This window comes from Aulostomus chinensis, chromosome 19 (genome assembly GCF_037954235.1).
Source record: "Aulostomus chinensis isolate RoL2024-O1b breed Wild chromosome 19, RoL_Achi_v1.0, whole genome shotgun sequence".
NCBI classification, from domain to species: domain Eukaryota; kingdom Metazoa; phylum Chordata; class Actinopteri; order Syngnathiformes; family Aulostomidae; genus Aulostomus; species Aulostomus chinensis.
Window position 1 is genome coordinate 19,946,003 of NC_141338.1, and position 27,683 is coordinate 19,973,685.

Below are 27,683 nucleotides of genomic sequence, written 5' to 3' on the forward strand. Positions count from 1 at the left end.
CTGGCCCTGGGGAGGATGGCTAGGAGGCATGTCCTCCAAAAAATGGCAGTGCTCTTAAAATATATTTTGCCTCTCAACAATGAAATAAATGACCTCCCCCTGCGGACAACAGAGCTCTGGTCAGTCCCCCTTCACATCGCTCATAGTCCTCAGGATAAACTGAACGCCACAGCCTGAGGCAATTTATGACACAGTACAAAAAGATGCTCTAATGCTGGAATAAGGTTTAAAGAGGCTAAGGCTAAAAAACAATGTTGTTAATGCAACACTGCAACTTAAATGTACAAAACAACAGCAATGGGAAATCCTTGGACAAAAATAATAAGAGTTTCATGGCTCTACTTTTCTAAATGAACAAGATTAGCATAACAAAGAAGTGACTTCAGGGAACCTGAAACGAAAAAAAACAATTATGCGAAAAGAGTCTGTTAATTGATTTAATTTCTTTGAATGACAGCAGAGAAACAGCCGAATGACGTTTTAATTTCTTGAATGGGATTTGCCTTCCAGCTACCTGGTTCATTCTGAAGTGTTTTTCTCTCCAGTCTATCCCTCCCTAGTCCCTCACCTCCCCAAGCGTCTGATTGGATTAAGGCCTTAGAAGACAACCCGTGTTTAAATGTACTCTTGGCGCACTGGTCACCTGCGGACAAAGTAGTGAACCTGCAACTGTGTGTCTGACCGTGCACAAGAGCCTGACTGGCTGTTCTGTAAAAAGAACTGAATTCCTGCTTTCAAGAAATCTCACATCTTTGGTGACCACTGGGAAATTATTTGTGAAGGGGATCATGAACCGGAAGAATGGACGGGTCAGGTGCTCATTAGCGCTGTTGGCCTTTTAAGAACCTAGATCCTTCTCTTCTTCAGACGACTGGCATCCAGGCTGCCGGCACGCTGGTCCCCTTCCAGCTCTTTGATTCTCTGACGCAGAGCTACAATCTCCTTGTTCTTCTCCTCTTGGAAGACCTGCAGTTTCTGAAGGACACACATGCACGATTAATCCACACCCACACCCACGCACACGCGCACACACACACACACTGTCCACACATGCTCAATGCATGCAAGTGTCTGCACCACCTGTATATTGACATGGAGCGTGCTGGGACATGACCTGATACTGTGGAGAAGGTGGGTACAAACAGGAGGAGACTGGTAAGGTCAAACTCTAATGGACTACGCTCTCTGAGCTGAAGTCTAGACGTGAAGGCGAGAAAGAAACATAATCTAGAGCAAAAGAAGCCTTACAGCTCATCTGAGTCATTTTCCAGGATCAGAGCATCAGAATGATTACCAGTGATGCTTGTCATTCCTGTTATTGTTTAAGAAAAAATAAAGAGACCGGAGGCAAAAGGTTCTGCGGAGGTTGCTCACCCTCTTGAAGAAACTCTGTGCAACAACGTTTGGGTTGCTCTGTTTCTGTTTCTGCTGCTTTTGGCTCTCCTCGGCTCTATTTTGAATTCTTGCTAACTTCGCACCAAACTGCCAAAACACACAAAGCAGAACACAAATGAGCTGAGGGTCATTCAAGACTGCAGCGAAGTTGTGGCACAAAGCGAGTCCTCCACTCTACACACGCAGCTTTCCTGGATATACTGAAAACTTACCGTCACACTATAGTGTGTAGTTTTTGCATGTAAATGAAGGTCCCTTAAAATCAAGTCCTCCACAAATAGGTTCACATGAGGCTCAGTGAACTTTTGGTGAATTTCTTTGCATTTCACAGTATTTCGCATTTTTGGAAGTTTAAGTCTGTGGCAACTTGCCCACACTGTTTACAGTGTGGATGGGAGGCTGCTGACATCAACTGGGGAGATAATTGGACGGTGGAAGGAATACTTTGAGGGACTCCTCAATCCCACCAAGTTGGGGGAGTACTTGGGGGTGTCGTCCAATCTCCGGGGCAGAAGTCGTCGAGACAATAAAGTAACTCTGTGGTGGCAGAGCTCTGGGGGTGGATGAGATCCTCCCTGGGTATCTCAAGGCTCTGGATGTTGTGGGGCTGTCTTGGTTGACACGTCTCTGCAACATCGGGGCGGTGCCTTTGGAGTGGCAGACCAGGGTGGTGTTCCCCATCTTTAAGAAAGGGGACCAGAGGGTGTGTTCCAACTATCAGGGGATCACAATCCTCAGCCTCCCTGGAAAGGTCTATGCCAGGGTACTGGAGAGGAGGATCAGAGAGTTAGGCTATGGATGCTGGAGGGGGCATGGGAGTTTGCCCAGCCAGTCCACATGTGTTGTGTGGATTTGGAGAAGGCTTATGACCGTGTTCCCAGAAAGCCCCTGTGTGTGTGTGTGTGTGTGTGTGTGTGTGTGTGTGGGTGGGGGGGGGGGGGTATACTCCGGGAGTATGGGGTGGATGGCCCCTTACAAAGGGCCGTCCAGTCATTCTACCGGAGGAGTGAGAGTCTGGTTCGTGTTGCCGGCAGTGTGTAAAGCGGCTGGGATGAGAATCAGCACCTCCAAGTCTGAGGCCATGGTCCTCAGCCAGAAAAGGGTGGCCTGCCCACTCCAGGTTGGGGGGGAGGTCTTACCTCAGGTGGAGGAGTTTAAGTATCTCAGGGTCTTGTTCACGAATGAGGGTAGGATTGAGCGGCAGATTGACAGGCGGATTGGGGCAGCGTCTGCAGTGATGCAGGCGCTAAACCAGTCCATTGTGGTAAAGAGGGAGCTTAGCCAGAAGGCGAGGCTCTCAATTTACCGGTCAATCTACGTTCCAACCCTCACCTACGGTCATGAGCTCTGGGTCATGACCAAAGAACAAGATCCTGAATACAAGTGGCTGAAAAGAGTTTCCTCTTCAGGGTGGCTGGGCTCTCCCTTAGAGACAGGGTGAGAAGCTCAGTCATTCAGGAGGGACTCAGAGTAGAGCTGCTGCTCCTCCATGTTGAGAGGAGTCAGTTGAGGTGGTTCAGGCAACTGGTGAGGACGCCTCCTGGGCGCCTCCCTCTAGAGGTTTTTCAGGCATGTCTGACCAGGAGGAGGCTTCAGGGCCGACCCAGGACACACTGGAGGGATTATATCTCTCGGCTGGCCTGGGAACGCCGCAGGATTCACCTGGAAGAGCTGGTGGAAGTGGCTGGGGAGAGGACAGACTGGACTTCCTTGCTGAGGCTGCTGCCCCCACGACCCTGACCAACCGGATGAGCGGAAGACGACGACGACCGTAATATTTGTCTGTTTTATCAAGCCTCTTCCCACACCTGTGGGCGGGGCTAAAGATCTACATCTGTTCTGCTGACAAAAGTGTGCTATAGCCAGTCTTGTGACATTTATAAGGATGTTTGTGCTGACAGAGTCGGTTCCCAACAACCGGGATAAATGAATCAATCAGGAATAAATCAATACACGTTAATGAAGCATACGTTTGGTGACTTGCAGGGCCTGGAGCTCAGGTCTTTCATTAACACTTTTTTCAGGCTGGTCATAAAAGTTTGGCTCTCATAACTTCAGCAGTAATGAAAGTCCCATCTTGAAGAGGTTGTGTAATAGAGCAAGAATGAAACAATACACTGCAAGACTTTTTGTACATAAAAGCACTTTTTCTATCAACACAAGCTTTACACTTAAATATGTATGTCATGATTTATCATAATACAAGGGTCTTAAATTCACTGTGCTCATAGTTTAGGTCACTGAGAGCAACACTAATAAAGTTGCGTGTCTTGTGATTTACCTCCATCTGCAACTTCAGAAGCTCACTTTGTCTCGCTCTCTCCTGGTGCTTCAGCTGCTTCTTCATCTCCTCCACATCCAATTCCTTCTGCTCAAGTAACTTCCTCACCTCAGCATTTTTAGCTTCCACTGTCAGGAAGTAACAGCAGAGAGGGACATTCTTGTTTTTAGCTCACACAGAGGGTTACACTCTCAGTGATGCATGCCTGCCCATCTACAGGCTACCTGGCTGATTTTCATCAAACCTCAGTGAAGGGTAGAGCATGAGCTGAGGATGCACCCATGACATGCTGGGGCAGATCAAGAATCCTTTTTTCCTTCACTTTCCTGAAATATCTCATGGGTCTTTTAGTGTATCTCTCCATTCATACAGTGATATTTATTCCAGAGAGAGAGGACTGTTGGACTGGTCTTTATTTTTTTGATGCTGGTTAGTATCTGAAAGTAGTGTGCACTTGATGAGAGCTTACACTGAGCAAGCCTCTCCTCATGGGCGGCCTCCAACTGCCTCCTACACTGCTGCCTTATGGTCTCTAGCTCCCTCTTGTGTCTCTCTTCTTCAGCCTTCAGCTCAGTCAGCAAGCGCTGAATCTCAGCAGCTCCTTCCTGACAACCACAAACACTGACTACAGACAGTATCACACTGGAGAGGGCAAAGGGGTCAAATGTTGATGTTATAGTCATTTTAACGTTTTTCAGCCACCAAAATGTTTTCAAACACTAGCGAGAAAGTGAGTGTGAGACTCTCCAGAGGCCTGGGAGGGAAAAACCCATCACATTCTCTGGAAGACCTATTTAGTTATGAAAAACAAACCGAGATTTCCATGACAAAACGTACAAGCCTATAATGAACTATGCGACCACAAGAGATCTTCCTCACATATTCTCTTATATCTGGATATTTGTGAAGTCATGTTCCATGACTTTCCAAAATTTAACCCTGGCTTTATATATGTTTCAGAAAGTTTTACCAAGGAATGAATTTGCTACCTTGAAATCCCCATCCTGCTTTTTCTTCAGCCTATGAACCCTGTATTCACCTAACATGCAAAATTTAAACGTTATAACCAAAAACAAACACAGAACAAAGGCCTTGGTTTAGTCAGGCTTATCTCATTCAGTTTTTACTGCATTTATTAGCATTTGTTGGCTTATGTAATGGATCACATTCATTTTATATTGGTTCAGCTACATAATATATATACTCTTCCTTTGACACTGTCAGACGGTATTAATATAACTACACATTTATTACACATGCATACAAATCCAGAAAAGATGTTAAATAACTGCATTATTTTGGCATCACTGTTGGAAAAAAACCCCAGACAAATTCAAATTCATGAAGTTGTCAGAGGGAGCACTTTGGTGCTTCACTTTCAGGGCAGCACACTTCCATGGCACAACGACCAGACAACATTCAGAGCCACAGGTCAGTTCACTCCTCCCTCTCCTCACTCCTCACCTCTGCTGCTCTCTCTTTCTGCTGTTTCAGCTCCTCCACGTTGGTCTTCAGCTTCTCATTCTCCCCTAAAGCATGTACAGTCTTTACGTATTGAGATAACGAACATCCTTTAATCGCTGCGTTGTATAAACGGGACTTGTCTGTCTTCTCCTGCTTTTGGATCTCTACCAGGAGTCAAGTAGGCTGATAAAGAGACGACATTCAAACGTGTAAGAGGAGTTTTCACTTCGATACAATGAGAGAAATACCCTCATAACAATATTCATGACCACTGGTTTGCAGTAGCACTCCTCCAAACAAAGATGGATGTGTGTGTGTGTGTGTGTGTGTTTTTTAAGTGCCATGTGTTGGCAGGTTGTTTTTTTCAGTTCATTCAAAGTCTGAAGTTGGGAGCAGCTCTGCAGGGGTTAATGTAAAGTCACCAGACCCCAGCATCAAATTAGACCAGCACAAGTGTGAACAGTGGAAACAGAAGGACAAGGGAGAAGAAGATTTGCCGATTTAGGCATATTAATTGCAAAGAGAGCAACCGCCCTCTCATGGAAAACTACAAGAGCACCACGAGTAACTAGGTGGTTGTCTGAGCTCCCTCCCCTGAGAGAAAATGACCTACAACTTCAAATGTCAACAACAGGATTTTCAGGATATCTGGGACCCCTTCATTGTTCTGTATCAGGAACAGACTTGTCACACCTGACAGAGGAGTCTGGAGACATGGAAACAAAGACTCTCAATATACCAGAAAGGTTTTTCTTTCCTTTCTTCCTATTCAACAAACTGAAATGGACTGTAACTAACTGGGTTAGCCCTAAAAGTGCAAATAGAAGGATAAGGGAGATGTCAATCAAACACAGCCGGTACACATAAATTCTGAGTGCTGAAAAGATCTTGCAGTACCTAAAAATTATTAGAAATATCTTGTTGTCTTGTGAACAGTGGGTGTGACCTTCAACAATCGTAGCCTTCTCTGAAATACTTGCGCTGAAGAGGTTACCTCTGAGGTTGCAGTGCTCTTGCAGAGTCTGTTGAAGCCTGTTGACTGTGACCAGCAGGCTGTCTCGTTCTGCAACGCCAAGATAACCTCTGGTCAGTTAGCAGAGTTCCAGTACCAGGGACCGTCCTTTAACCCCCGAGATTCCTTCATTTATATTTTCTAACGATAAGTGGGTTCTAGTCTGTTCTATTTTACATTAAATGTTGACAGTCACTTCCATCATTGTATTTATAGTTTCCAGAAATGTTACATTTAATTCATCATTCATTATATTACACAATACCATCAGACGAACATGGTAGTTTCAACCGGATTCCGCATATAAACATTGGAGGAAAGAACTGGTTACGTCATCACCAGAGCTGTCATTTGGCAAAACCGCCAGCAGAGGGAGACATACAAACGAGACGACCACCCAGTGGTGCAAAAACAAGGTATAAGGAGAGAAAAAAAAGTTAAGAATTTATTCTTGAATTATTTATTATTGAATGTTACATTCATCCGGAACTGTAAGTCAGTAATTAATGAATTTATATATTTTATTTCGTAATATACGTTGAACAGGATTTTACTAATTTATATTTTATGGAAGGACGATTGTGCATTAAATACCAAACTCAGTTTTAGACTGTATCATTCAGAAATCTAATTAAAAAAAAACAAAAACTCCACATTTCCAGTGAGAATGAGAGACGCACCCTGCAGCAGGATCCTCTCCTTGGTCTGGTAGAAGGCCATGAGTCTGCTGGCTTCACCGAGCAGGACCTCCGACTGACTGCTACTGGCCGTCACCCCCGCGATTTTCTGTTGAGAAGCAGTGAAAGGCAACGCATGCGCAGGAAGTGTAACGTCTCTTCAAACACAGACTCGCGCTGCGTCCGAATTACCAAGTAGGTCGGATCGTAGGTCTCAGAGTAGGTTGCTGGCTGTCCGAAAACACAACTGGCGCGAGTAGCGACTTACTTCGCAACCTCAATTCCAGACTAAACACGCCCACATTGTAGGTCGGTTCAGGTGCATCCTACGGAACCACCTACGGCCCATAATGCACCGCGGACTTCTTCTTCGTACCCTAAAAACTTGGGGACGCGCAAGCCAAGTTTGCGCCACCAACAGTCTCCCATTCTTATGCAACACAAACATTTATAGTCATTGTTGATGACTAAAGGTGTTAATTAATATGCTTAATAATAATAATGAGTGAAAGGTGCGTTCAGAGTTGAATGCAGTACCACAGCCAGGCCAGCAGGTGGGGGCTTTCGTTGACGCGGTCTACCTATATGCGGTATCCGTGCTCTGCCAGCAGAGGTCGTGCTTCACCACCAATCTTAGGGTGTCTGAATGGTGCTGCCGTGTTTAGGTTGTAGGAGTAGGCTGTCGCGGTGGGTCATAGCAGTAGGACGTAGGTTGGCACTTGGCAATTCGGACGCAGCATAGGAAGGAAAACCTTCACGGCAAAGAGACACGCAGGTGTCTTGAAACGCGTGAAGAATCAAACAATGGTCACCAGACTAGCACGAAGTCACTGAACTCTGAGTTTAGCTCGGTGAGCTGGGTTACCTGTTCGAGTAGAGCGAACTGCTCCATAAAGGCTTCGAGTTGAACACTGTCTAAACCTGACATGAGGGTTGAATGGCCTTCTCAAAGAGTCAAAATGCCGGATAACGGACTTCTGCCGACTGATAAATTATTCTATTACCTGCTAGCTTATAAACTACTGTGGCTACGCATACTGCGCATGCTCGTGGAGATAAGCACGTACGCGGTCACGCGCCGAATAACCTCGCACTTTAACCGTCGCAGTGAGTGACGTCATGTTCCCCTTTAGCGTAAACCCGTCGGCTCTTCTCATTTTTAAAGGACATACTAATTATTTAATTGGCATCTTCAATAATCAGACTTAAGCTATCACATGAATGCATTTGGCCTTTACTGTTCAGCCTCCACTTTTACAAAATAAATGAATAAATAAATTCGTTTCAGTGGTGTGCCAAGGTTTACTGCGACGCCAAAACATAGGACAGACAGAGGAGAAAAGTATGAAAGTTGTTTATTCAAATGCTAAGTGGCACAGGAGAACAGCTCAAATGCGGTACAATCTCACCACAGATGAACATGTTCTCCCAACCTCCAATTTGCTTTAAATGCACTGTTCACTACAAATCAATTCAAAACTGAAAAAAAAAGAAGAAGAATGTACACACAGAGCAAAGTGTTCCTGTCCCGGGAGGACTGACAGTCTGAGGAAGTGTTTGCTGCTGGCCTCCAACTCATTCCACAGCTTAGAACACAAATGAAGGCAGTGTGTCGCGATAACAACAATAACACAACTCGTGCTTCTACCGTTTCTGGATCTCATGTGTTTGGAACACATGTGAAACGTGATAAGACTGGATATTTTTAAGAGCAATAAGGTAAAGGAATATTTTCATAATGGCTACATTGTTCTTCAAACCTGGAAAACATCATGAATGTCGTAAAAATGCTGGAATTGTACAAAGAGGGTGGACAATTAATTCCTATTTACAACCTGATTTTATCATAAGACAGCACTTGATACATTCAAAACCTTCCAGTACAATGAAGTTGCCATTTAAATGACGTGTACTCTCATTTAAAGCAGTTGAAATGCAAAGAGACTGGTTGATACCTGGAGGAGCACACAGAGGAGCATCCAGAGCTGGAGATGTTTCCCACAGATCCAAAGAGTGAATATCTTGGACAAAGGCGACTGAGTGAATGAATTCTGCTCTCCCTCTGCTGGGTGACCAGACAGACACCTACTTCCTCTCACATTAGATTCAATGATTTACAAAAACATTCATGTGTGGCATTGTTTGTCGGCTTGCGAGGAGTTAATCTACCCCGGAGCGGCCGGGAAATTAATGCAGATTAATCAGACCACTTTAAAAGTAGGAACATTTTATTATTAGAGCGATGTCCAATTCTGGCTTCGGTTGAATCCCTTTGAACGTTTCCCTTTCTAAACGTAGTAGGAGGCGGTTTGTTTGGTTTTCCCGGCTCTTACTTGCTGCCTGCGAGCCCTGTGAGTGCCGCAGCGGAGGTCAGAGGAGGTAGAGGAGGAGGCAGGACAGGCACAGATGGCCCCAACTATTTTAAGTGTGCTGACATTCAACACTGAACTGCAAGACTCTTGACAGCCATTCTCAAAGATTGTTCCCAAGTCTACCACCAACGTTGGATAGTACTAACCTTACACAGTTCACCGCTGACCTAGGGTGTGATACTTCCCAAAAGGTCAGGGGTCAGGTAGCCATTTGGCGTTGGCATGGTCTTTGAGGTCGTCAGCTGGGGGCCAGGGGTGGAGTTTGGTGTCAGCAAGAGGCTATTTTGCCCATTAATGCCATCTACCACTGTGTAAAAGGGGGCAGGGGAGAGACAGGACATGGGGTCGGTGTCTGACTCATGGGAAGGCTGCTGGTGGTCCCCAGGTGATGGAGAGGGCACAGAACTCAAGTCTCTGTCTGTCTGGCAGGGTTGATTCAGGTTTTCTGTGGACAGACTTGGACTCACCTTCCCTGTGTGGAGCTCTGAGGTGTAACCGTGATCGGCACTCACCACCAGGGGCTGAAATTCTCTCTTTCTCTCAGTCTCTGCAGGCGGGTTTTTCTCAGCGCCTTTGAAAGGGGTTTTCTCCGTCTCTTTCTGTTCCTCAGGTGACAGCAGCACCTTGCCAGATGCTCTCACCTCACTCACCTGGGTGTACAAAGCCTCCCTGCTGGGGGCAGGTTCTCCTGCAGTGGCACTTTGGGTTGCAGCGCTCGGCTCAGTGGCTGCTGGGATTAAAGGTTCCTCGCTGAGAACTTGATTTGGGAGGAGAGGATGGAAGGGTGACGCCTCTGGGTCGCTGGGGAGATCTGGGTCACAGCAGCTGGCGCGGCCGGAGTCATCATCTCTGAAGCCGATGGAGAGGGGAGAGCAATTGGATGACAAGGAACGATCCATGAGACAGTCGGTGTCGAGGTCTGCGAGTCGGTCGACGTGTTCCTCAATGTCCAGATCGATGAATTCCACCCAGGAGTCACTGTTGTACAGCTCCGGCCTCAGGTCAGGGGTTGCATCCAGGATGGATGTCAACTCCCTCAGCTTCCCCTTCTTTGAGACAGAAAAAGTACATTTTTATTTCTGCTCATTTAACATTAAAAAAAAAATCTGTTTTGGTATTATTAGCAATATAAGCTGAGTTCCTCAGACGGCGTAAATTTACCATTAGTGTTCAACCATATGTGCTAATATATATTTGATCAAAAATAAAACCATAATATAATTAAACTTCTGTCCTTGTTTTGGAACTTGAAACGAATGGTAATTTTGGTACAGCGCTGCTGGAACGAACTGATGACCAGTAAGGTGTCGGTTACGAGGAGTGCTTGGTGTTTGCTCTCCAGTCTTTGTGAGTGCTGGTTAGGGTTCGGGTTAGTTGGCTGCTTGTGCCACTGCATCGCCACATTTTCCAGCAACAACAGAAAACCTAAACTGTGGAAGAAGTCGTGGCAAAGAAGACAATTTCAGAAAAGGCGGATCAGATTGGGAACCGGCGTCATTATCCTCTGATTTAGTAAAGATCATGAACGATGCTCATCACAGGTACTTGGGGAATGGCCTTTAAATACGGGATGTTTTGAACGACTATTTTCCTTTTATGAGAAGTATAATACTCTTTTCACACTGAAAAACGCGTGTCAACGTGGGTTCTTGGACCCGCGTTTGCTCGGCATCAGGGCGCATTCAAGCTTCCAGAAGACCCGGGTCTGAACTCTCGCTGTGAGGGCTGCGTGCCTGTGTTTTTCTCTCTTGTACGTCATCGTGCTGACAACGTCATCATTTCACATAAACGTGCGCCGCAACACTACGAGGTAAACAAACGACAACATGGACGTCGCCGAGTTGAACATTAGCATTGTTGTTGCGTGCGTTGCAATGTTGTCTCTTCTACAAAGCAGACAAACTCGGCACAGACTGGAAAATGTCTGAGCGCTAATGCAGCGAAGGAGGATGGAGTTTTTGGCGAGTCTGGAAGGGAGCCGAAGAAGCTACAGGTGAAGCCTGACAGGCGCCACAGTGACAAAATCAGGACGCGACAGGAAGGTCGCCTGAAACCTGAGACCACGCGGGTTGCCTTTTTCACACTGCAGCCGAGCCGAGCCGCTAAACACCTGGGTAACTTGGCGAGTCGGTCGACGCGGGTCGAAATGCCGAGTCGACCCTTTCAGAGTGCCGAAAAAACCCGTGTTGACCCGCAATTTTGTTGCAGTGTGAAAGGGGCTTAAGATAAATGTGCAATGTGCTTTTAATTGAGGATGAGTCACATGTCATAGATGCACGTGTACCTTGAGGAGTTCGGGGTCAATTCCTCGTATTTTGGGTCCAGGAACAGGAGGCAGCAGAATAACCATCAACCTTAAGTGAGTGAATATAGAAAGGACATTGCATGCTACTTAGTGCTTCAAACAAAGATGCTTAACTTCCTATCAGTGCTGCTGTGTTTACTTTTCAAAAGCCCTGCGATATAAAGCACTTACTTTTCCTGCTGCGATATGATAACTAACATCAAGATGGCCACTAAACACAAGGCGCCAAAGAGGAGCAAAGCCACCGCAGGGAACTGTGACACTGGAAAGGAAACAGACATCATAAACTTGATGTAAGCAGCGCGTCAGATTCAAGGAAAATTACAGAAAAATGAAGTCATATGCAAAAACAGTATCTCAGGAATGCACAACTGTACATGAGCCCGTGGAGATTTGTGTGGTTTGTGGCATGTGGGGGGGGGGGGGTCTCTCCCCTCTCTACCCCCACAGGGTGTAATAAACATTGGCCCTTGTGGAAGACACCTGAGATTATGACCTGAGGATGCACTGTCTGATCATGTGAAGATGCACCCTCTTTCTTGGGATGTATGGGTGCTCAAACCTGCCAGCATCCAACTGCTTATGTCAGTTTGAATGTTCATGTGATTGAAGGCTCTGTGTCACTGCTAAATGAAGTACAAGAGTTGAAATCTTCCGACGCCCATGGAGGAAACCTGGACTCTGTGTATGAAGTGATGCCACCTTGTAACTGAAGTCTCTCAGAATTCCTCACTTAACTTCAATCTCTCACACACACACACACACACACACACACACACACCCAATAACTCATATAGTCGTATACATACACACACACACACACACCTTTAGACAGAACTTCTTGTCTTTCCTCGCAAAAACTTTACCTTCTGCAAAGTTTATTTGGTACACGGAGTTGAGCGTGCCTCTCATTTCTGAGATCGCAAAGGCATCGTTCCGTGTAACATTGATTTTTTTTTTCTATTTTTGTAACTTGTCATCGGTTGCGGCTCACAGTCGCAGCACTACTGACCTCCCGAGAGCCTTGAATCTCCATCCTGACCAGTGGAGAGAAGCCACTGTGCACCTGAGAAGAGCAGCTCTGTCGAGCCAGCCAGCAGCTGAGACCAGACGGTAGCGAATCAACGCGCTTCTCTTCTCCATCCAGCGAATCTCAGCGGGAGCCACGGTCGTCAAGGCTGACGCTTTGGAGGCCGTCCTCCCTCCAGTTCGTTGGAGAGGTATCGTACATTGATGGGAGCAATCCAGCTAAGAACGTAAGCTTCCGCTGGTTTTCGCGCTGTCGCACTAACAAAGATCGGTGCTGCACCTATTCAGGCCTCGACTCTTCTGTCACGGCCAAACTCCGCCTGACCCTGTAGAGCCTGGTCAGCCTCCCCTCAGTAGTCTGTTTGTAGGTCACTGTCGTTCATCCTACACACCTTCTTATCTGCTACTTTTGCTGTCCACTTGAAGCTCAGATAAATCGAATAGTAAATGTCTGCTACTCCACATGCGCCTTAATTGCTTTGCTGGAATTGTTACTCTGTCTTAAATCTTTTCTTAAGTGTATTAAATCCTCTTAAAATTCCAAGAAGTGTTCCAACTCATTTATATATTTGTATGCAAGCCACTGACCCGCAGAGAACTCATTGATAAGCTTTAACTGGAGACTGATCGTTTCTCGTTGGACGAAACTAAATTACAACGAGTGGTGACCTGAGTAACAGCTGTGGAAAACATCCTGAAGATACGCCACCATCATCATCAGCTTATCGAGTCACTACATCACTGTTTGCTGTGAATAAAACTAAAAGAAAACTCTCTGAAGCACTTGTACTTTTGTCCCTCCGGCCTGTTAGCACTGCTGTGATTTTCTTTGTTTTACCTTTGGAAGGGATGTGGATGAAAGCAGAGTCGCTGAATTCTCCAAACTCTTTCCCACCGAGCATCTTACACCGAACATGAACCTCGTGATCGACGTTGGTTTGAAGTCCATACAGGGTGCAATGTGTGATTTTCACGAGGTCAACCTGTGGTCATGACAATAATCCTCACATTCCAGGAACAATGCTACAGCATGGAATTACAGGAGATTGCTGCATTCTGATTAGTGCTGTCGGGCGATTAAAAAAACAAAAACAAGTAATTAATTACAGGGTTTGTAATTAATTAATCTAATTAATCACATTTTAATCTCATGTCTGCTTCAGGTCCCCAAATAAAGAATTTGAATTCTAAGGCATTACAAAATTGTAGTGCATGACTCATCAAATGAATACATTAGAAGAGAAGATTTGAAATCCACATTTTTATTGGTGATTGAATAAAACCTCAGTCAGGACGTCTTAAGGCGGAGCCTCAAACAGGCGTTTGGACCGGCGCCGCACGTGTGAGGTGACGAGCCACCGCCAAGTACGGGTCCTTCAATGGGCCAAGTTTAAAATGCTGGTGTCTGGGTAAGATTCACATTGAATTGCCACTCAAGTGTGCTAGAATTAATCTTGCCTTAATTTTTATAATGCGTTAATTTGCGGTGTAATTAATGAATCTAATTAATGCATGAAAGTGACAGCCCCAATTCTGATATTTGCTGGGACAACTTGTATCTAAAGATACTGAACTATGTACCAGACCGCATGAGAAAACCGTCATAGGTCATCAGCTAACAAAGAAACCCCACGCCGTTGTTGTCTGGGACTGCAACTTGTCATAAATTGAAGAAGACAGCAAAATCCTTACATTCAAATTTATCAACATTATATATTTGATGTTTTGCTTGAAAAACATTGAAATGATTGATTTTTAAAAAAAAAAGTAACTCTAAAGTAACTTTAAGGTCACCGGTGCTCATTCACTGATACATCCATGCCTTTTTTCAACAAAATGAGCAGGGGAGTATCCTAGCACACACAAATTAAACTGAGCAGGGGAGGCTGGCTTTGCATTAACTAGTGAAACAAACACTCACCACTCTCCAGCTGTCAGAGTTGACACTGCGGTACTGGACCTCATACTGCAACGTCATCCAGCCCATCTCCACGTCGGCAGACTGAGGCGGCTTCCAGCTCAGCATTACGTCATAGAAGTTGCCGGTCACACTCATATTCAGCACCGTCCAGTTGAGGCCAAACGGTGGATCTGGTTGCACTGTAAATGAGAACAATTTCAAAAGTTTTAGAATCAGCAATTAACCACGAACCTCAGCGTTTCTAACTAAAAGTGTGGCACAACAGATTACGCAGAGATGTGGGGATTATTTGAATGACAAGTTTACAGCCCCTGAGACCCAAAATCCTGACACCTCAGCCAGTTACAGCCGCTGGTCAAGAGAAGGCATTTTAGTGCGCCGTCAGTAAACTGTACTGTATTTTAGGTTGGTATTTACTAGAAATAAAAATAGCACGTTTTGTAAAGGTTCCCATGAATATTTTGCCGCTCGCTGCAAACAGGAACTGCCCTTCATGGCATGTTTTCAAGTCTCCCAACTACTCAAAGCAATTTACAACATTCGCATTCACCCATTCACACATACAAACACCCACGGCGGGCAGAGGACGCCATGGAAGACCACAGCTCACGAACACATTCACAAACATTCATCCACAGCAGGGCAAAGGCAGCAGGAGACATGAGGGATATGGTCTCTTGCTCAGGGACACTTTCCTACCCTACTGATGAAAAAAATCTGACTCCTGAGGGTTTTTTTTTTCAGCATTTCTATCAACCAACCCCCAGAGGGCTGGGCAGTGAGGAGGTGAACTGACCGATGTCTTCGACGCAGAAGAGGCGCTCGTCGTAGAGGACGGCTTGATCCCTTGAGCGGAGCTGGACGCTGTAAACTGTCCAGATGGATGTGTGGTTTTCATTGAAGAAACACTCGTTTGCGCTGTCGGTGTTGTAGTGAGGACACTCAGTCCACTCCTGAGGAAGGCCGTGTGTGAGTCTGTGGAGGGTTAAGACAAAATGTAGCTTACGAAGGACATAATATTCAAATGGGAACGTGGGCTCCAGCAGGCCGTTAGCTCTTGAAACCTTTTATTGTGGTATAGCAGCTGAAACCCTTCCCAAAAAACAGTCCTAGCTATTCTGAGAATTTTTCATGGAAACCTACAGTTCTTTTTATTCCACAAGGACATTATAAATTTCACCAGACATTTGCTTGGCATAAAATTAAACAGGAAACTGGAACTTTAGGTTTGTTTTTTTTTAATCATAAATGTCCTGACAGAACACAGACCGCTGCCAAACCGATCGTCTCCCCTTCTTTCTAAATACAAATGGATAATTGAAACCATCAAATTTGTCTAAAGATGTTTGCAAAAGTATTACAAGTGTACCTGAATGTTTTCATGAGCATTCGAAGAATATTTCCTGAGGAATTAGTAACTAGATAGCTGGAGAGTTTCTGCTCTTCAGCTCTCTGCACCCTCATGTTGTGCAACAATCTGACAAACTACTGTAAAGCCATATTTTGTTTTATTTGTATCGTCTGAATCCATGAAAACAGCAAGTACAGAACAGCAAGTACAGAGGTGAATCTTTCATACTTGGTTGTCAGCTGAGACAAATGTGTTCCTCTGTGCTATGGAACTCCTTTGTAGTCCGGAAGGCACATAAATCAGTGACATATTTGTACTGAAGTGGTTTCGCGCTTGACACGGTTTTTTTTATTGTAGGTCAGATCCCCACGTCCCCCCCTGCCCATGTATGTGCTAGCGCTCCCACACAGGCATTTATCCAAGGCGTGCAGGACAGAAAACCCATTTCATCCCATGAGAGTGAAGTGAGAGTGAGAGGGAACGAGAAACTCGATGATACCTGAAGTTTTATTGACTTAGAAGTCAAATCACACACAAGGACTGGACTTTTGCCTTGTCAACACTGACTGAGCAGCTGCACCATGAGCCACACACAGCAGCTGCTGCAGCAGTGGCACCACCTGACCTTGAATGGTAAACTCAGTACAAAAACATCCAAACGGTAGGCATTTCTAGGCTGCTGCACGATCCAAGAGCCCCACGCGTTTCAGCCGCATTTCATATCACGAACCACGGAACTGATGACTAAATCCAAACGACTCCCAGTGGTTTCAGTGGCTGGAAATTTCTCATTGTCAAATGTCACAAATAGTGACTGTGTGTTCTTCTGCCTCAAGCGAGTCGAGCCCAGCGTGGTACAGGTCATAGCCCGGCAGATACAGCAGGTCAGGCCGTTCGAGCTGGGGTTTTTTTTTTTTTAACTTTGCTAAAACACAAGCACCGCACCCAACAGAACCGAGCTTGACCTGTTCAGAGAACCACTACTGAGCACCGCTGAGAAATAACCATGTTTTGGTGATGTATGCAGGGGAACGTGATGAACGGGTGCTGAGAGCAGCGAGAGAGCTGCTGTCTCTCTTTCACTATCTTATCTTAAAGTAGTGGATTCGTTTTGCTTTAAACCAGCATTTAGGTCTCTCAAAATTGCATTTTTCTATTCATGTGGTTGTCTCGAAGACATTAAGACCACAGCACTCTGGTGTTTCCAGGAGGTTCCTTTTTTCATGCCTATTGTCAAAGTTTTATAGCCTCATTAGTGATTAATATCAGTTAACATGAGCTACGGATGAACGCTGCCACAATACCAGACTTAAGGGTTCAAAATAGTGGTGCACAAACCAATGGGGGTCATCACAGCGGCTTCGTTTGGAAAAAATACAAACATTGCATGGGTCAAGACGTTTAACTCAAAATAACATCAAACATCTACATTTTCCCATCTATCTTTCATTTTCTATTATAATCATAAACCTTTCCTTAATGTTTAAAACAACCTGGACAGAAGCCAGACCCGAGGTTCAACTGAAAGCCCGGAAACAGTGCGATTAATAACAAAAGCTCACTTGTTCATATAGAATAAGCGGAGATCCCCTGGCTCAGAGAGGTTCTGGAAAGTGCCAACATTCCATCTGCACTGGAAAGTCTCCATGTTGGCGGACACACAGCCAGTAAGGTGTGGGTTTCTGTGGGTGACCACTGTGTTAAAGGAGAGAGAGAGGAAAAGGTTGATACATTGTTTTTGTGATGTCATGATGAGTTTGCTGTTGTTTCTTTATTACGAATCCTGGCTTTCAGGGCGGCTGAGCTCTGACCAACTCCTGGAAGAGCACAACCACAGTGCAAATGTTTTGAAAATTTCCTGGAAGTCTTTTTTTTTTTGTGTGTGTCTTTGCCATGTCTTTCACAGCGGAAGATAATTGCCAGCTCTTCACTTAGAAACGCAACTTAGGAGAAAATACTGGGAAATACGCCAAGTGTGCATAGCTTCCGTGCAGAGGCCTGTTGCTGTCTCGTGGATTTCTGAGAATGTTGATGGAAAGTATTCTCTCCTTTGTTGTAACAGCAAAAAGTAATTGAGTAACTCCTTAAAACTGGAAAACAGTTTTCAGATGGTGGTTGGGCCTGATGATCGCGTCTTTGTGCCGACACTCTCTGCTCTCCCGCACGTGGATGTGGGTGTGGTTCATCAGTCCCACCAGGAGCGCCTGGCCAGGCTCCCGGGAGGCATTTAGGTTGTGGTGGTCAGTCGGCGTCTCTCTCTGCCCCTGAGCGCACAGCCACCATCCAGCTTCCCGCCACCACAGTTTAGTGTGGTTGGCTTTTCATAATTTCATCTCGTCTCTCTCTCTCTCTCTCACACACACACACACACGCACGCACGCATTTGATGTGAACATACCTGAACACACAATATTTATCCACTCGTCATCAGCAGACACACCTCATAATCAAGCTCATGCTGAGCTGGTTTGTATTCATCCTGTGTATCTCACATTCTGTTTATTGTCACGGCTCACGAGCCACGTCGTGACAGAGGTGAAAACGCATGCGACATCTGAGTCGATCACAGATTTGCAGATTAATGTAAACGTTGAATAACTTTTCAGGGTTGCTTCACTGCAAATTTCCAAACATTATTTTCTCAAAAAGGAACTCTGTGTCCCTCTGTTAAATTTGTGTCCAGCTCTGTAAATATCTTAGTCACAATACTTCAATTTAACAGCATATACATATATATATAAATATATATATGTATATGTATATATATATATATATAGACAGAGAGAGAGAGAGAGAGAGACAGAGAGAGAGAGAGAGAGAGAGAGAGAGAGAGATGGATATATATCACACATAACGACAAAATATTGCAGTATTGTAAAATAATCGAAAAGAACCACATAGCACTTTGTCATACTTGATGAGAAGAACATGTACTTTGAAACTTCTACTCCTAAACTGATGGAGATGAGACTGCCAACCTGCCAACAAACGAGCATTCACCTCAGAATATTTAGCAAGCATACATTTGGAACCTTTAATGACCCGTCCAGGGTGAACCCCGCCTCTCAGCCAAAGGCTGCTGGGATAGGCTCCACCCCCTGTGACCCTTAATGGATGATCAGTAGAACATAAATGCATGGATGGATGGATGGACATTTGCAACCTAGTTTGTTTGTTAGCTGTCCATCCATTCATGCATTTATGTTCTACTGATCATCCATTAAGGGTCACAGGGGGTGGAGCCTATCCCTGACACTGGGTGAGAGGCGGGTTCACCCTGGATGGGCCACCAGTCTGTCTCAGGGCCATCAGGAGCAATTAGGGGCTCAGTATCTTGCTCAAGGACACTTGGACATGGTCACAGGGGAAGTGAGGATCGAACCAGCGACCTTTTAGTTTCTAGACGGCCACTCTACCTCTGAGCCGTGCTGCCCCAGTTTGGCAGCTACTTAGCTGCAATACATTAAACATCATTTAATCCTACTTGTTGAGTGTGTTAGCTGCTGAGTGTGTGTGTGTGTGTGTGTGTGTGTGTGTGTGTGTGTGTGTGTGTAATGGCTCAATATCAAAGTCTATGCCAGCAGCACCATCACAATCTTGTCCGTGACCCGATCACTGTTTCCTAACACACTGGCAGCCTACCAGCTGCTGCCGATCCAGAACCACACCAGCGTGCACATGTAGTCAGCTGGGACATGCCCCATGTCTTAATAAAACTCATGATTCTGTTGGTCATGATTTCAAGCGCAGAGAGGCTTGATTAAATGGGATTTCAGACGACCGTAGACACCAACCATCCCGCATTTGTCTCTGACACTTTTCCATTCCAATCGTTCAGTTAATTTTTAACCAGTCTAGGGAAGCGTGGTCTGCAGCCACACGTCCTTCCACTCTGTGTTTGCCAGCACAGGAGAGACATCTGGCTCAACCTGTTATCCTCCTGCTGCAGTGAAAATCACCACAGTTTAGTTTTTAATTCTGGCAACCCGATCATAACTATTGTGTTTGGCACCATGTCCAGGATGCAAAGACTGTGGCCCTGACCAATCCTGCTTTTACTACTACAACTTTTAACCCCTTGATGCCTGAATTGATATACAATTATCCCACCCATCCATTTTCTTCCTCTTATCCTGTTCAGGGTTACGGGGGGTGGGGGGGTGGAGCCTCTCCCAGCAGCCTTCAGGCGAAAAGCATGGACAGGTCACCAGTCCATCACAGGACCAACACATAGAGACAGACAACCATTCACACTCACAGTCACACCTACAGTCAATTTAGAGTATCAATCAGCCTCGTCCCCTCTTGATGTCTTTGGACTGTGGAGGAAGCTGGAGAACCAGAGAGAACCCACACAGGAACAGGGAGAACATGGAGACTCACACAGAAAGATCCTTGATGGAGCCGGGACTGGAACCTGGAACCTTCTTTCTGTGAGGTGACAGTGCTGACCACTGCACCACCGCGTGCTGCAGATTTACAATTATATAAAAAAATTGTTTGTGTTTTTGCTTTGCAACTGATGCTAAATTGAGGGTAGATTGTTAGACTACAGTACATAGAATAGATGTAATTTTAGCGATGATGCAAATGAGCACAGCAGGCCTGAGTGGTAAAACTGGTAACACATTTATTGTAATTACAGGCTCCTAGGAAGGTACTGAATGTGCACAAAGCGGCATTGGAGGAACACACACCTGATCTCAGCTGCAGTCTGAGTGGAAGCAGTGTGTCGCAAATTCGTGACACTCTGCATCAAGGGGTTAAATGTACAGGTTGCTACAGTTCACAAGCTTGGAGGTTGTTGGTGTGTGACATCACCATTGGGAAATGTCGCCCTGCTGGCACCACCCTAACCACATGAGCTCAAGAGTTAATACCTGCTGTTTCATCTGGGACCCCAACAATCCCCAAATATGAAGAATGAAGACGCTGGCAAACAATCTGACTGCGTTCTGACTGTCAGCAGTGATGCAGCTCCTGATTGGTTCTGATACTTGACGCTAGAGCTGTGGAGTAGAAACTGGTGTCTCTTGAAGTAAGGAGAGGTAACATTAGAGGAGTAAACACACAGCTGTGAGTGCAGAAATATTCAGTAGCAGCTTTTGAAGAAGAACAGGAGGAAGCACAAGCGCAGGTTCTCAGCAGAATATACATTTTTGCTGTTCCTCCAACTGAAACTGGTCCGTCTCTGCCCTCTGATTGGAGCCCTGGCCCTACAAGCACATTGCAGCAGATCAAATGGATACTGAACTCAGAGGAGTGCAAATCAGAGCAGACACATGAGGCCTTGCTTGGAAAAGCTTGATTAAGTAGCGATTGTGAATGTTTTCTCAACGTAACAAGCTTGGTGTTTATGTTACGGCTCGGATATTTCTGGTTGTTTATGGAACAAAGACATGTCGGGTAAGTCACGTACTGTCGGCTAAATGAATTCTGGCTTTGTGTTTATGAAAAAGGGTGAGAATCCTCCTATTAAACAAGCTTGTTATTTCTGTCCCCATTCCTGTCTAATATGATGTCTCTGGCGTGGGTCAACACTGCTGATTGGATCACCGGGAGGCTCTCTGATTAGTGTTTCCAGGGACAGCAGCAGTCAGCTGGCCTCACCAGCATTACAGACAGGAACAATAACACAAGCCCAGGCGTGCCGAGTACTGGGAAATGTGAGTACTAGATGGCTCCTTTACAGCTGGGAGACAGCACTGGGCGCAGATGATGAATACCTCTGACATGGTTAGTGCGTTTCAGGAAAGGGGAGTCACAGGTTAAAAATAATCTGTTTACCATACCCCTGGCTCCTCCTCAGAACTGTGCTGAGCTCAGGATTAAGAGAAAAATCAATTTGACACTGAGTTATGCAGGGCAGTTATGTGGCTCACTATCAGGGTAAACTCAGGGCTGTGACTTGTGTGCGTGATGACGTTCAGGAAGTAGGTGTTTGTGGGCACATGAGTTCCAGGTACGTTCTGTTTTTTTGTTTTTGATCACATTATTTCTACATAATTGAAATCTGAGAATGGTTCAAGGTCACTGAGTGAGAAGGCAGTGGTGGAAAATAATTATTCCACATATTTACATGATCATCAGTCTACGTGCCACTCCTCCATTCCAGAGACGGACGAGTCCGGTTGCTTAACTTGCGTCCTGCAACCAAACTTAGAAATAGATGTAAAGCAAGCAGTGGCATGCAGACCTCCCACCCCCATGCACATGTGCATGTTCTGTCGAACAGGACGGGGTGGAAGCCTTGCTGAAGGGTTTGCATGAAGGAGCACATTACTGCACGAAGGGTGGTGCTCACGACATCCCTAGCAATCCCTCGGTGCTGCGGGAGGACACAAGCAAGACTAAAACAATAAAAACATCTCACGGGTGTCCTCATGCTTGGACTCTCATTTTAGAAAATACCTGACCATTTGGAGTCCAGTCACCTCAGATTCCTCCATGGCCAAACGTCTACACAGGGCGTCTCGCGCCAGCAAATCCACTCAATGACAAGAGTTCCACATTGAATCCTGTGGTATTTCTGACCATAAGTTAGATGGATCTCGTCTTCCAGCAAGGGCTACATCGAAGTCAAAAAAGCAAACAAACTGTAATTTTCGTTTGCCACCAGGTGGCACTATGCTCTATAATTTAATGGACTTCATAATTTTTGCATAATCTTTCTGCCAGAGAAGCACCGTGGAAATGTCATCTCTTCGGTGGAGGTAAATCCTGCGATGCCGTTTAGATTTTTCTGTTGCACTCGGTGACATAGTGAGTTTGTGGTTTGATAGACAGACGCAATCAGACGGTTTTTCACCGACTTCTCCAAAAAATATCCTTGAAATGACTTCATCGACTTGAAAATTGCACAGGGCTCATTGTGTCTTCATTGTCACATGTGCTTGTGCGTCAAAACGTGCGCCGCTGTGTTTGCTCAACAGCTGCCGCGCAGGGCTCACTCGGTGTTTAAGTCAACACGAGAGCAGCAGAAGTGAGGCGCTCACCCAACGCAGATATAAGAGCCTCCCACCACATCTATTTACAGCATCTCATACGGGATTCGTCTTTGAGAGGGAAACTGACGAACACCAGGCGTAAACATGTTTACAGGATGATTCCTCTCTTCTCTCCGAGTGCTGCCAACGCGGCTTTTTCAGGGTGAAGCCAAGCATCCTCGCTCATTTGGTTCTGATTAGCTCAGATGCATTTTCTTGAAGCCGTGATTGTTTGAGAGCAGGAACAGCAGCCAGCAATCATTTCCTGAGTGTCTTCGGTAACTTTCACAAGTCAGCAGGTAGAGAATGGTTTGCTGTCCCCTGCGTTTATAAAGCATAAAGCCCAGATCATAAGAAGTGAGTGTCTTTCTTATTGTAACTTCTATGAACATCTGTGGTGTGTGCTGGTGGAGCCCGTCCTTAATGTCTTTCCTGTGAGCTCAGAGTTGGCGTGTGTAGAGTCACATGAACCGACATCAGTGTTCCCTCTGAAGGAAATACTCTGTCCTCTGCAGTTAGAAAAAACACACACACACAAAAAAAACACTTCCTTCCTTGGCAAAGACAACAATGATCCTGTCACTGGTTACGCTGTTGGAACTTCTACTGAGGATCATGAGCATAAAACAAGGATTCATTAAAAAAAAAAAAAAAAGTTTTGTGTGCCCTATAATGCCGTTGATGTAATTCTAGTCAAGAAGAATCAGTACAATTCAGAACAGCATCCCGCTTCCTGAGTGAGCACAGGGCACAGCACAAAGGTGGTAGGAGGAAACCTCTATTGTCCAGCTCACAGAACATTGGTTTCCTTGAGGCGGCTTCCCTGGGACGGCTGCTCCAGGAGAGGTGGGAGGAGTTTCACTTGAGCAACCGCAGAGCTCCTGGTTGAATCATTCGGTCCAAAGGATACAGAAAAATGGAGTTTGGATTTAGAAACACCTGCTGTCCACAATGCACTTCAATCGTAGGACTAAACTTGGAACACAGAAGCAACGTTCATTGGTCTGCTCCAGTATATGAGGGTATATGTCCTTTTCATGAGACAACGAGAAGAATACTGGAATACTCATCACATTATTGTTTATTCTGATTATGACCTGGTTAAGGTTGTTGAAAATGCTGTTTACATGGCTTATTCTGTTCATTGGGTTCATAAAAGAAGGAATTTAATATTCCTGGCTGTTTTCCCCTCCTCTGTCGCCCTCCTGTGAGTCTGTCACCTTGCGTCTTGGCGCTGCAGCAGTTCCTCTGCTTCTCCCTCCTATTTCTATTGTCATCCTTGTCAAAATGTTACAAACATGAACTTTAAATTGCGTTCTGTAAACAACCTAGGAGAGCATTTTCTCTCACGTTTGAAGATGAAGACTTTTGATCCCTCACTCGATGTGATGCAGAACACCAAATGTAGATTTATCAACAAGCAAAAGGACCAAGACGCGCATCCGGGTTTTTTTTTGTTGAAAAACTGCTTTCCCTTGTTCTATGTGTTCAAAGATCCATGCTCCTGCTGCATCCCCGGCCTATTTTCATCTTTTCCTCATCAAGTCGAAAGTCAACAAGGAAAAGAAAGACAATTTATGAGGTTGAGAGGTGGCGGAGCTAATCAAGAAGGATGATGTCCAAATGCAATTCAGGACAACAATCACAAAAATGAATCATTCACTGAGTGTAGTAATGGCTGTCATGGCAACAACAAAAAATATCCCCACAGAAATGAAGACAACTCACAGAGGATGGTGTTGTGTGTGTATGTGTGTGTGTGTGTGTGTGTGTGTGTGTGTGTGTGTGTGTGTGTGTGTGTGTGTGTGTGACAGAGAACCAGAACCATGGGAAGATATTGACGACGCAATGTGTCACTCTTGTCACATTAATGTCGACTTCTGACGAGTCACCCCAAGCAGCAAAGGTTGCAGTTAATAATCCCAATCGACTGGAGCGGCTTCTTGTATCGCCAGCCAACTGCACAACAGACCTCTATTTTTAGGCAGTTGGTCCATTTTTCCTTTTCTCATGGCACGGCGACACGGCCCACAGAGCCTGAAGACAGAGACTACGTAGAACTGGCATACCCTCGCATGAACGGTGCTGCCGCAGCCGCGCCTCCAGAGCTCAATGCTCCACATGACAGTGGTCTTCAGGGTACTGAGTAGGGCTAAACGAGTCTTCATTTTAAACTGAAACTGCTACTTGAGAGAACACAACCAGCCAATCACAAAGGCTACAATTAGTCTATATGCTTCGTGATACAGCGCCTGTAGGGTCATCACTTAATGGCAGACAGTCATGCTAACGAATTAGAAGGGTGTGCCCCTCGAAGACCCGTCATTGCCATCCGATCAGAAGTGACTCATGGGATACACCAAGCTGTGCCGGAAACACATGAAGATGTGTGATTTTTGTGATGATCCAAGTCTAAATGATCTGCTACATGCAGCCGATGGCGGAGTGGTGCTTCAAGGCTCCACTGCCTGGCTGAAGAGTGCAGGGAGAGAGAAGAGAGACGTGCCAGACAAGAGACAAGTATGTGGCGAGAAGAATGCACGTTGGCAGATGAGCCGCAGCGACAACTGAGGAGGTGTTCCAGTACATTGTTGAGCGTAGGTCATCCACATTGAGGATGTGGCCGAAGCCCAACGTTCACGCCGTTACTCAGGGTAAATGGTGCGAATACCCGTTTGAGTCAAATGCGCCGAGACCACGGTGACGATGAAGCACAAATGTGAGAGGAAGACGATGTGAGAGCCGAGCCAGAGAGCAGTCACGTTTGGCCTCGTTTGGGCAAGGCAAGGCAAGGCAAGGCAATTTTATTGGTAGAGCCCGTTTTCACCACCAGTTTGTCTCCAGGCTTCATGGCATCATAACAACATCCTCTGCCCTCAGAGCCTCACATCGACTGAGGAAAAACTCCATAGAAAACCCTTTTAACAGGGAAAATTCTGAGAAACCTCAGGGTGAGGAGGGGAGGAGGATCCCTCACCAGGAGGGACAGACGTGCAGTAGACACGTCCACATTCATTGTTATCTGGGAAATACGATGGATTGACACCATGTAGAAGTGGGGATGAAACTACTCCGTCTTTTCTAACTGGACTTAAGTTTGTGGCCTGCGAGAACGAAGCTCAAAAATCCAATTTTCTACATTCTACATGTTTTTGTCCTTGTTTTTGATTTATCAAAAACAGTCTTAACCATAAATTCTCATCCTTTCATTATATTACTGAACTGAAAATAGTTTGACGGTACCACGTGGTGCTGCTCCATCCTGTCTTAAAATCATTACACAGGGACTATTTAACCAAGGTTTAGAGGGAAAAAAAAGATTTCAAATCAAAATGCGTTTCAAAAGAAAGAACAATTCGATTTTTTTGAATCCCTTGGGACTGAGAGCGATCCTTGTCAACAAATATTATCCTCTTTGCTGACTGGGTTTGAGCAACTTAGGCTAACAAAATAATCGTTGCTGCTCTCTAACAATTTAGTATTTTGAGACGTTGGAGAAGCCACACTTGACAAACCTAGCCTCACAGGACAGTGAGCCTCCAGGCTACAGGCCAGGTTCATCGAGGGACGAGTGAGGTGAGAGTCTGCAATCTACATATTCACCACAAGATGTCATTACACACTCTTGAGATCACATCCTGTTGCTAATGCACTACTGACTTCTGTAAACACGTTATTAGTTCTCCCTCCCTGCATTGCTGGCACCAGTGCAAACACGGCAGCGCTAGCGACAAACCAACCTTTGTAAAATGCTACAAAAGTACATGACGCAAAAACAGAATGACTCGAGAAGCAAAGGGCCACCATTAAAGAGGAATGCATCTTCCATCCACACCGCTGAGTGGACAGTGTTATGTAACAAGACGAGGCACAGGATGTCCGTGTGTGACATTAACGGTCAGTGGAAACCCAGTTTATGTCTGAGGATAAAACACAATCAACAGAAACGCCACATTTCTTCAAACACTGGAGAGATGTTTGCTAGAAAGAGGGCCTCTACACACTGAACAGTTTCCCATTGTTGGAGCAGAGTGCTCTCTGCTCTCCAGAATTCCTGGGAAGCCACTTCACTAGAAATCTGTTGGCCGTACTCCGTGGCTCTGACTGTGCTGAGGGCTTTGCTGTTGTGCAACACATTTCAAGTTCATTTAACCACGAGAGCAGCGCAGTTTGTTTGCAACTATAAATGTTTTAGAATAAACCAGGCCCATGTTGTCACGTGGCCCATTAAAAACACATTTATCTGAAAAATGGGCATTTGATATCGTGCAATTTTGTTCCCTCTCACACAAGAAAAGCACATCAAAATCGGAGGACTGGGAAATTTTAAAACATAAAAGCACACGAAGTGCCAAGTATTAAATTTGCAAACAAGATAACATAACATAATATGTGATAGGTTTCATCTCAGATTCGTCCAACGCCTACGAATGTCTTCTAAATTTTAATCAACTCATGTAATGCGAGTCAACCGGAAAGTCACGGCCAAAAAAGAGGAACCTACCTTTGTCAGAAGCTGCATTCTGCACTGCAGCAGTGAAGAAGAGGAACATGATGAGAGGAGCACCCATCGTGGCGAGCTGTGGAGGGAACATGTGGCAAATGTTAGTTTCTCTGTGCAGTCCACGCAGCTCAAAGCCCACCAGTGACGGCAGTACAGCCCACCACCACCCCCACCCCCACCCCCACCATTCAACAGGGACACTCTGACCACTCCTCACTCCTCTCACGTAGGGAACCACACTAAGTCATAGAATTAAAAAGCGCCTCGGACAGGTCACAAATTTACGCCATGCCTCAGGTTGAACACCCCATCCTGCACGTAAGAGCTGATTTATTTGTTTATCTTAGTTCTTCACTGCGCAGGGGGCAGGTTTAAGGGCAGATACC

The 27,683-nt window shown here is 45.5% G+C and overlaps 2 protein-coding genes across 2 annotated transcripts; both read right to left on the reverse strand.

The window, feature by feature from the left end:
* Positions 1 to 549: 549 nt before the first annotated feature.
* Positions 550 to 7,896, reverse strand: ccdc152 (coiled-coil domain containing 152). The gene is made up of 8 exons (XM_086187611.1): positions 7,695 to 7,896; positions 6,833 to 6,938; positions 6,135 to 6,203; positions 5,141 to 5,205; positions 4,146 to 4,281; positions 3,677 to 3,804; positions 1,375 to 1,482; positions 550 to 975 (listed from the first exon to the last, which is right to left on the reverse strand). The coding sequence occupies exons 1-8, from the start codon at positions 7,755 to 7,757 to the stop codon at positions 847 to 849; spliced, it is 804 nt and encodes a 267-aa protein (XP_086043737.1). The 5' UTR covers positions 7,758 to 7,896; the 3' UTR covers positions 550 to 846.
* A 274-nt stretch (positions 7,897 to 8,170) lies between these two features.
* On the reverse strand, positions 8,171 to 27,448 carry ghrb (growth hormone receptor b). The gene is made up of 8 exons (XM_086187599.1): positions 27,298 to 27,448; positions 17,370 to 17,502; positions 15,253 to 15,431; positions 14,457 to 14,635; positions 13,374 to 13,518; positions 11,678 to 11,768; positions 11,486 to 11,555; positions 8,171 to 10,250 (listed from the first exon to the last, which is right to left on the reverse strand). The coding sequence occupies exons 1-8, from the start codon at positions 27,386 to 27,388 to the stop codon at positions 9,369 to 9,371; spliced, it is 1,770 nt and encodes a 589-aa protein (XP_086043725.1). The 5' UTR covers positions 27,389 to 27,448; the 3' UTR covers positions 8,171 to 9,368.
* Between the last annotated feature and the right edge of the window lie 235 nt (positions 27,449 to 27,683).

Excerpts from the sequence above, each read along its gene's own strand:
- ccdc152 (XM_086187611.1), bottom strand. The coding sequence starts at position 7,757 with ATGTCAGGTTTAGACAGTGTTCAACTCGAAGCCTTTATGGAGCAGTTC. Across the intron at positions 6,939-7,694 it reads AGTTCGCTCTACTCGAACAG|AAAATCGCGGGGGTGACGGC; the intron begins GTAACCCAGCTC and ends GCTTCTCAACAG. Across the intron at positions 4,282-5,140 it reads AGAAAGAGAGAGCAGCAGAG|GAAGGAGCTGCTGAGATTCA; the intron begins GTGAGGAGTGAG and ends TGTGGTTGTCAG.
- ghrb (XM_086187599.1), bottom strand. The coding sequence starts at position 27,388 with ATGTTCCCTCCACAGCTCGCCACGATGGGTGCTCCTCTCATCATGTTC. Across the intron at positions 14,636-15,252 it reads CTTCTGCGTCGAAGACATCG|TGCAACCAGATCCACCGTTT; the intron begins GTCAGTTCACCT and ends TCTCATTTACAG. Across the intron at positions 11,769-13,373 it reads CATCCACATCCCTTCCAAAG|TGTCACAGTTCCCTGCGGTG; the intron begins GTAAAACAAAGA and ends TTTCCTTTCCAG.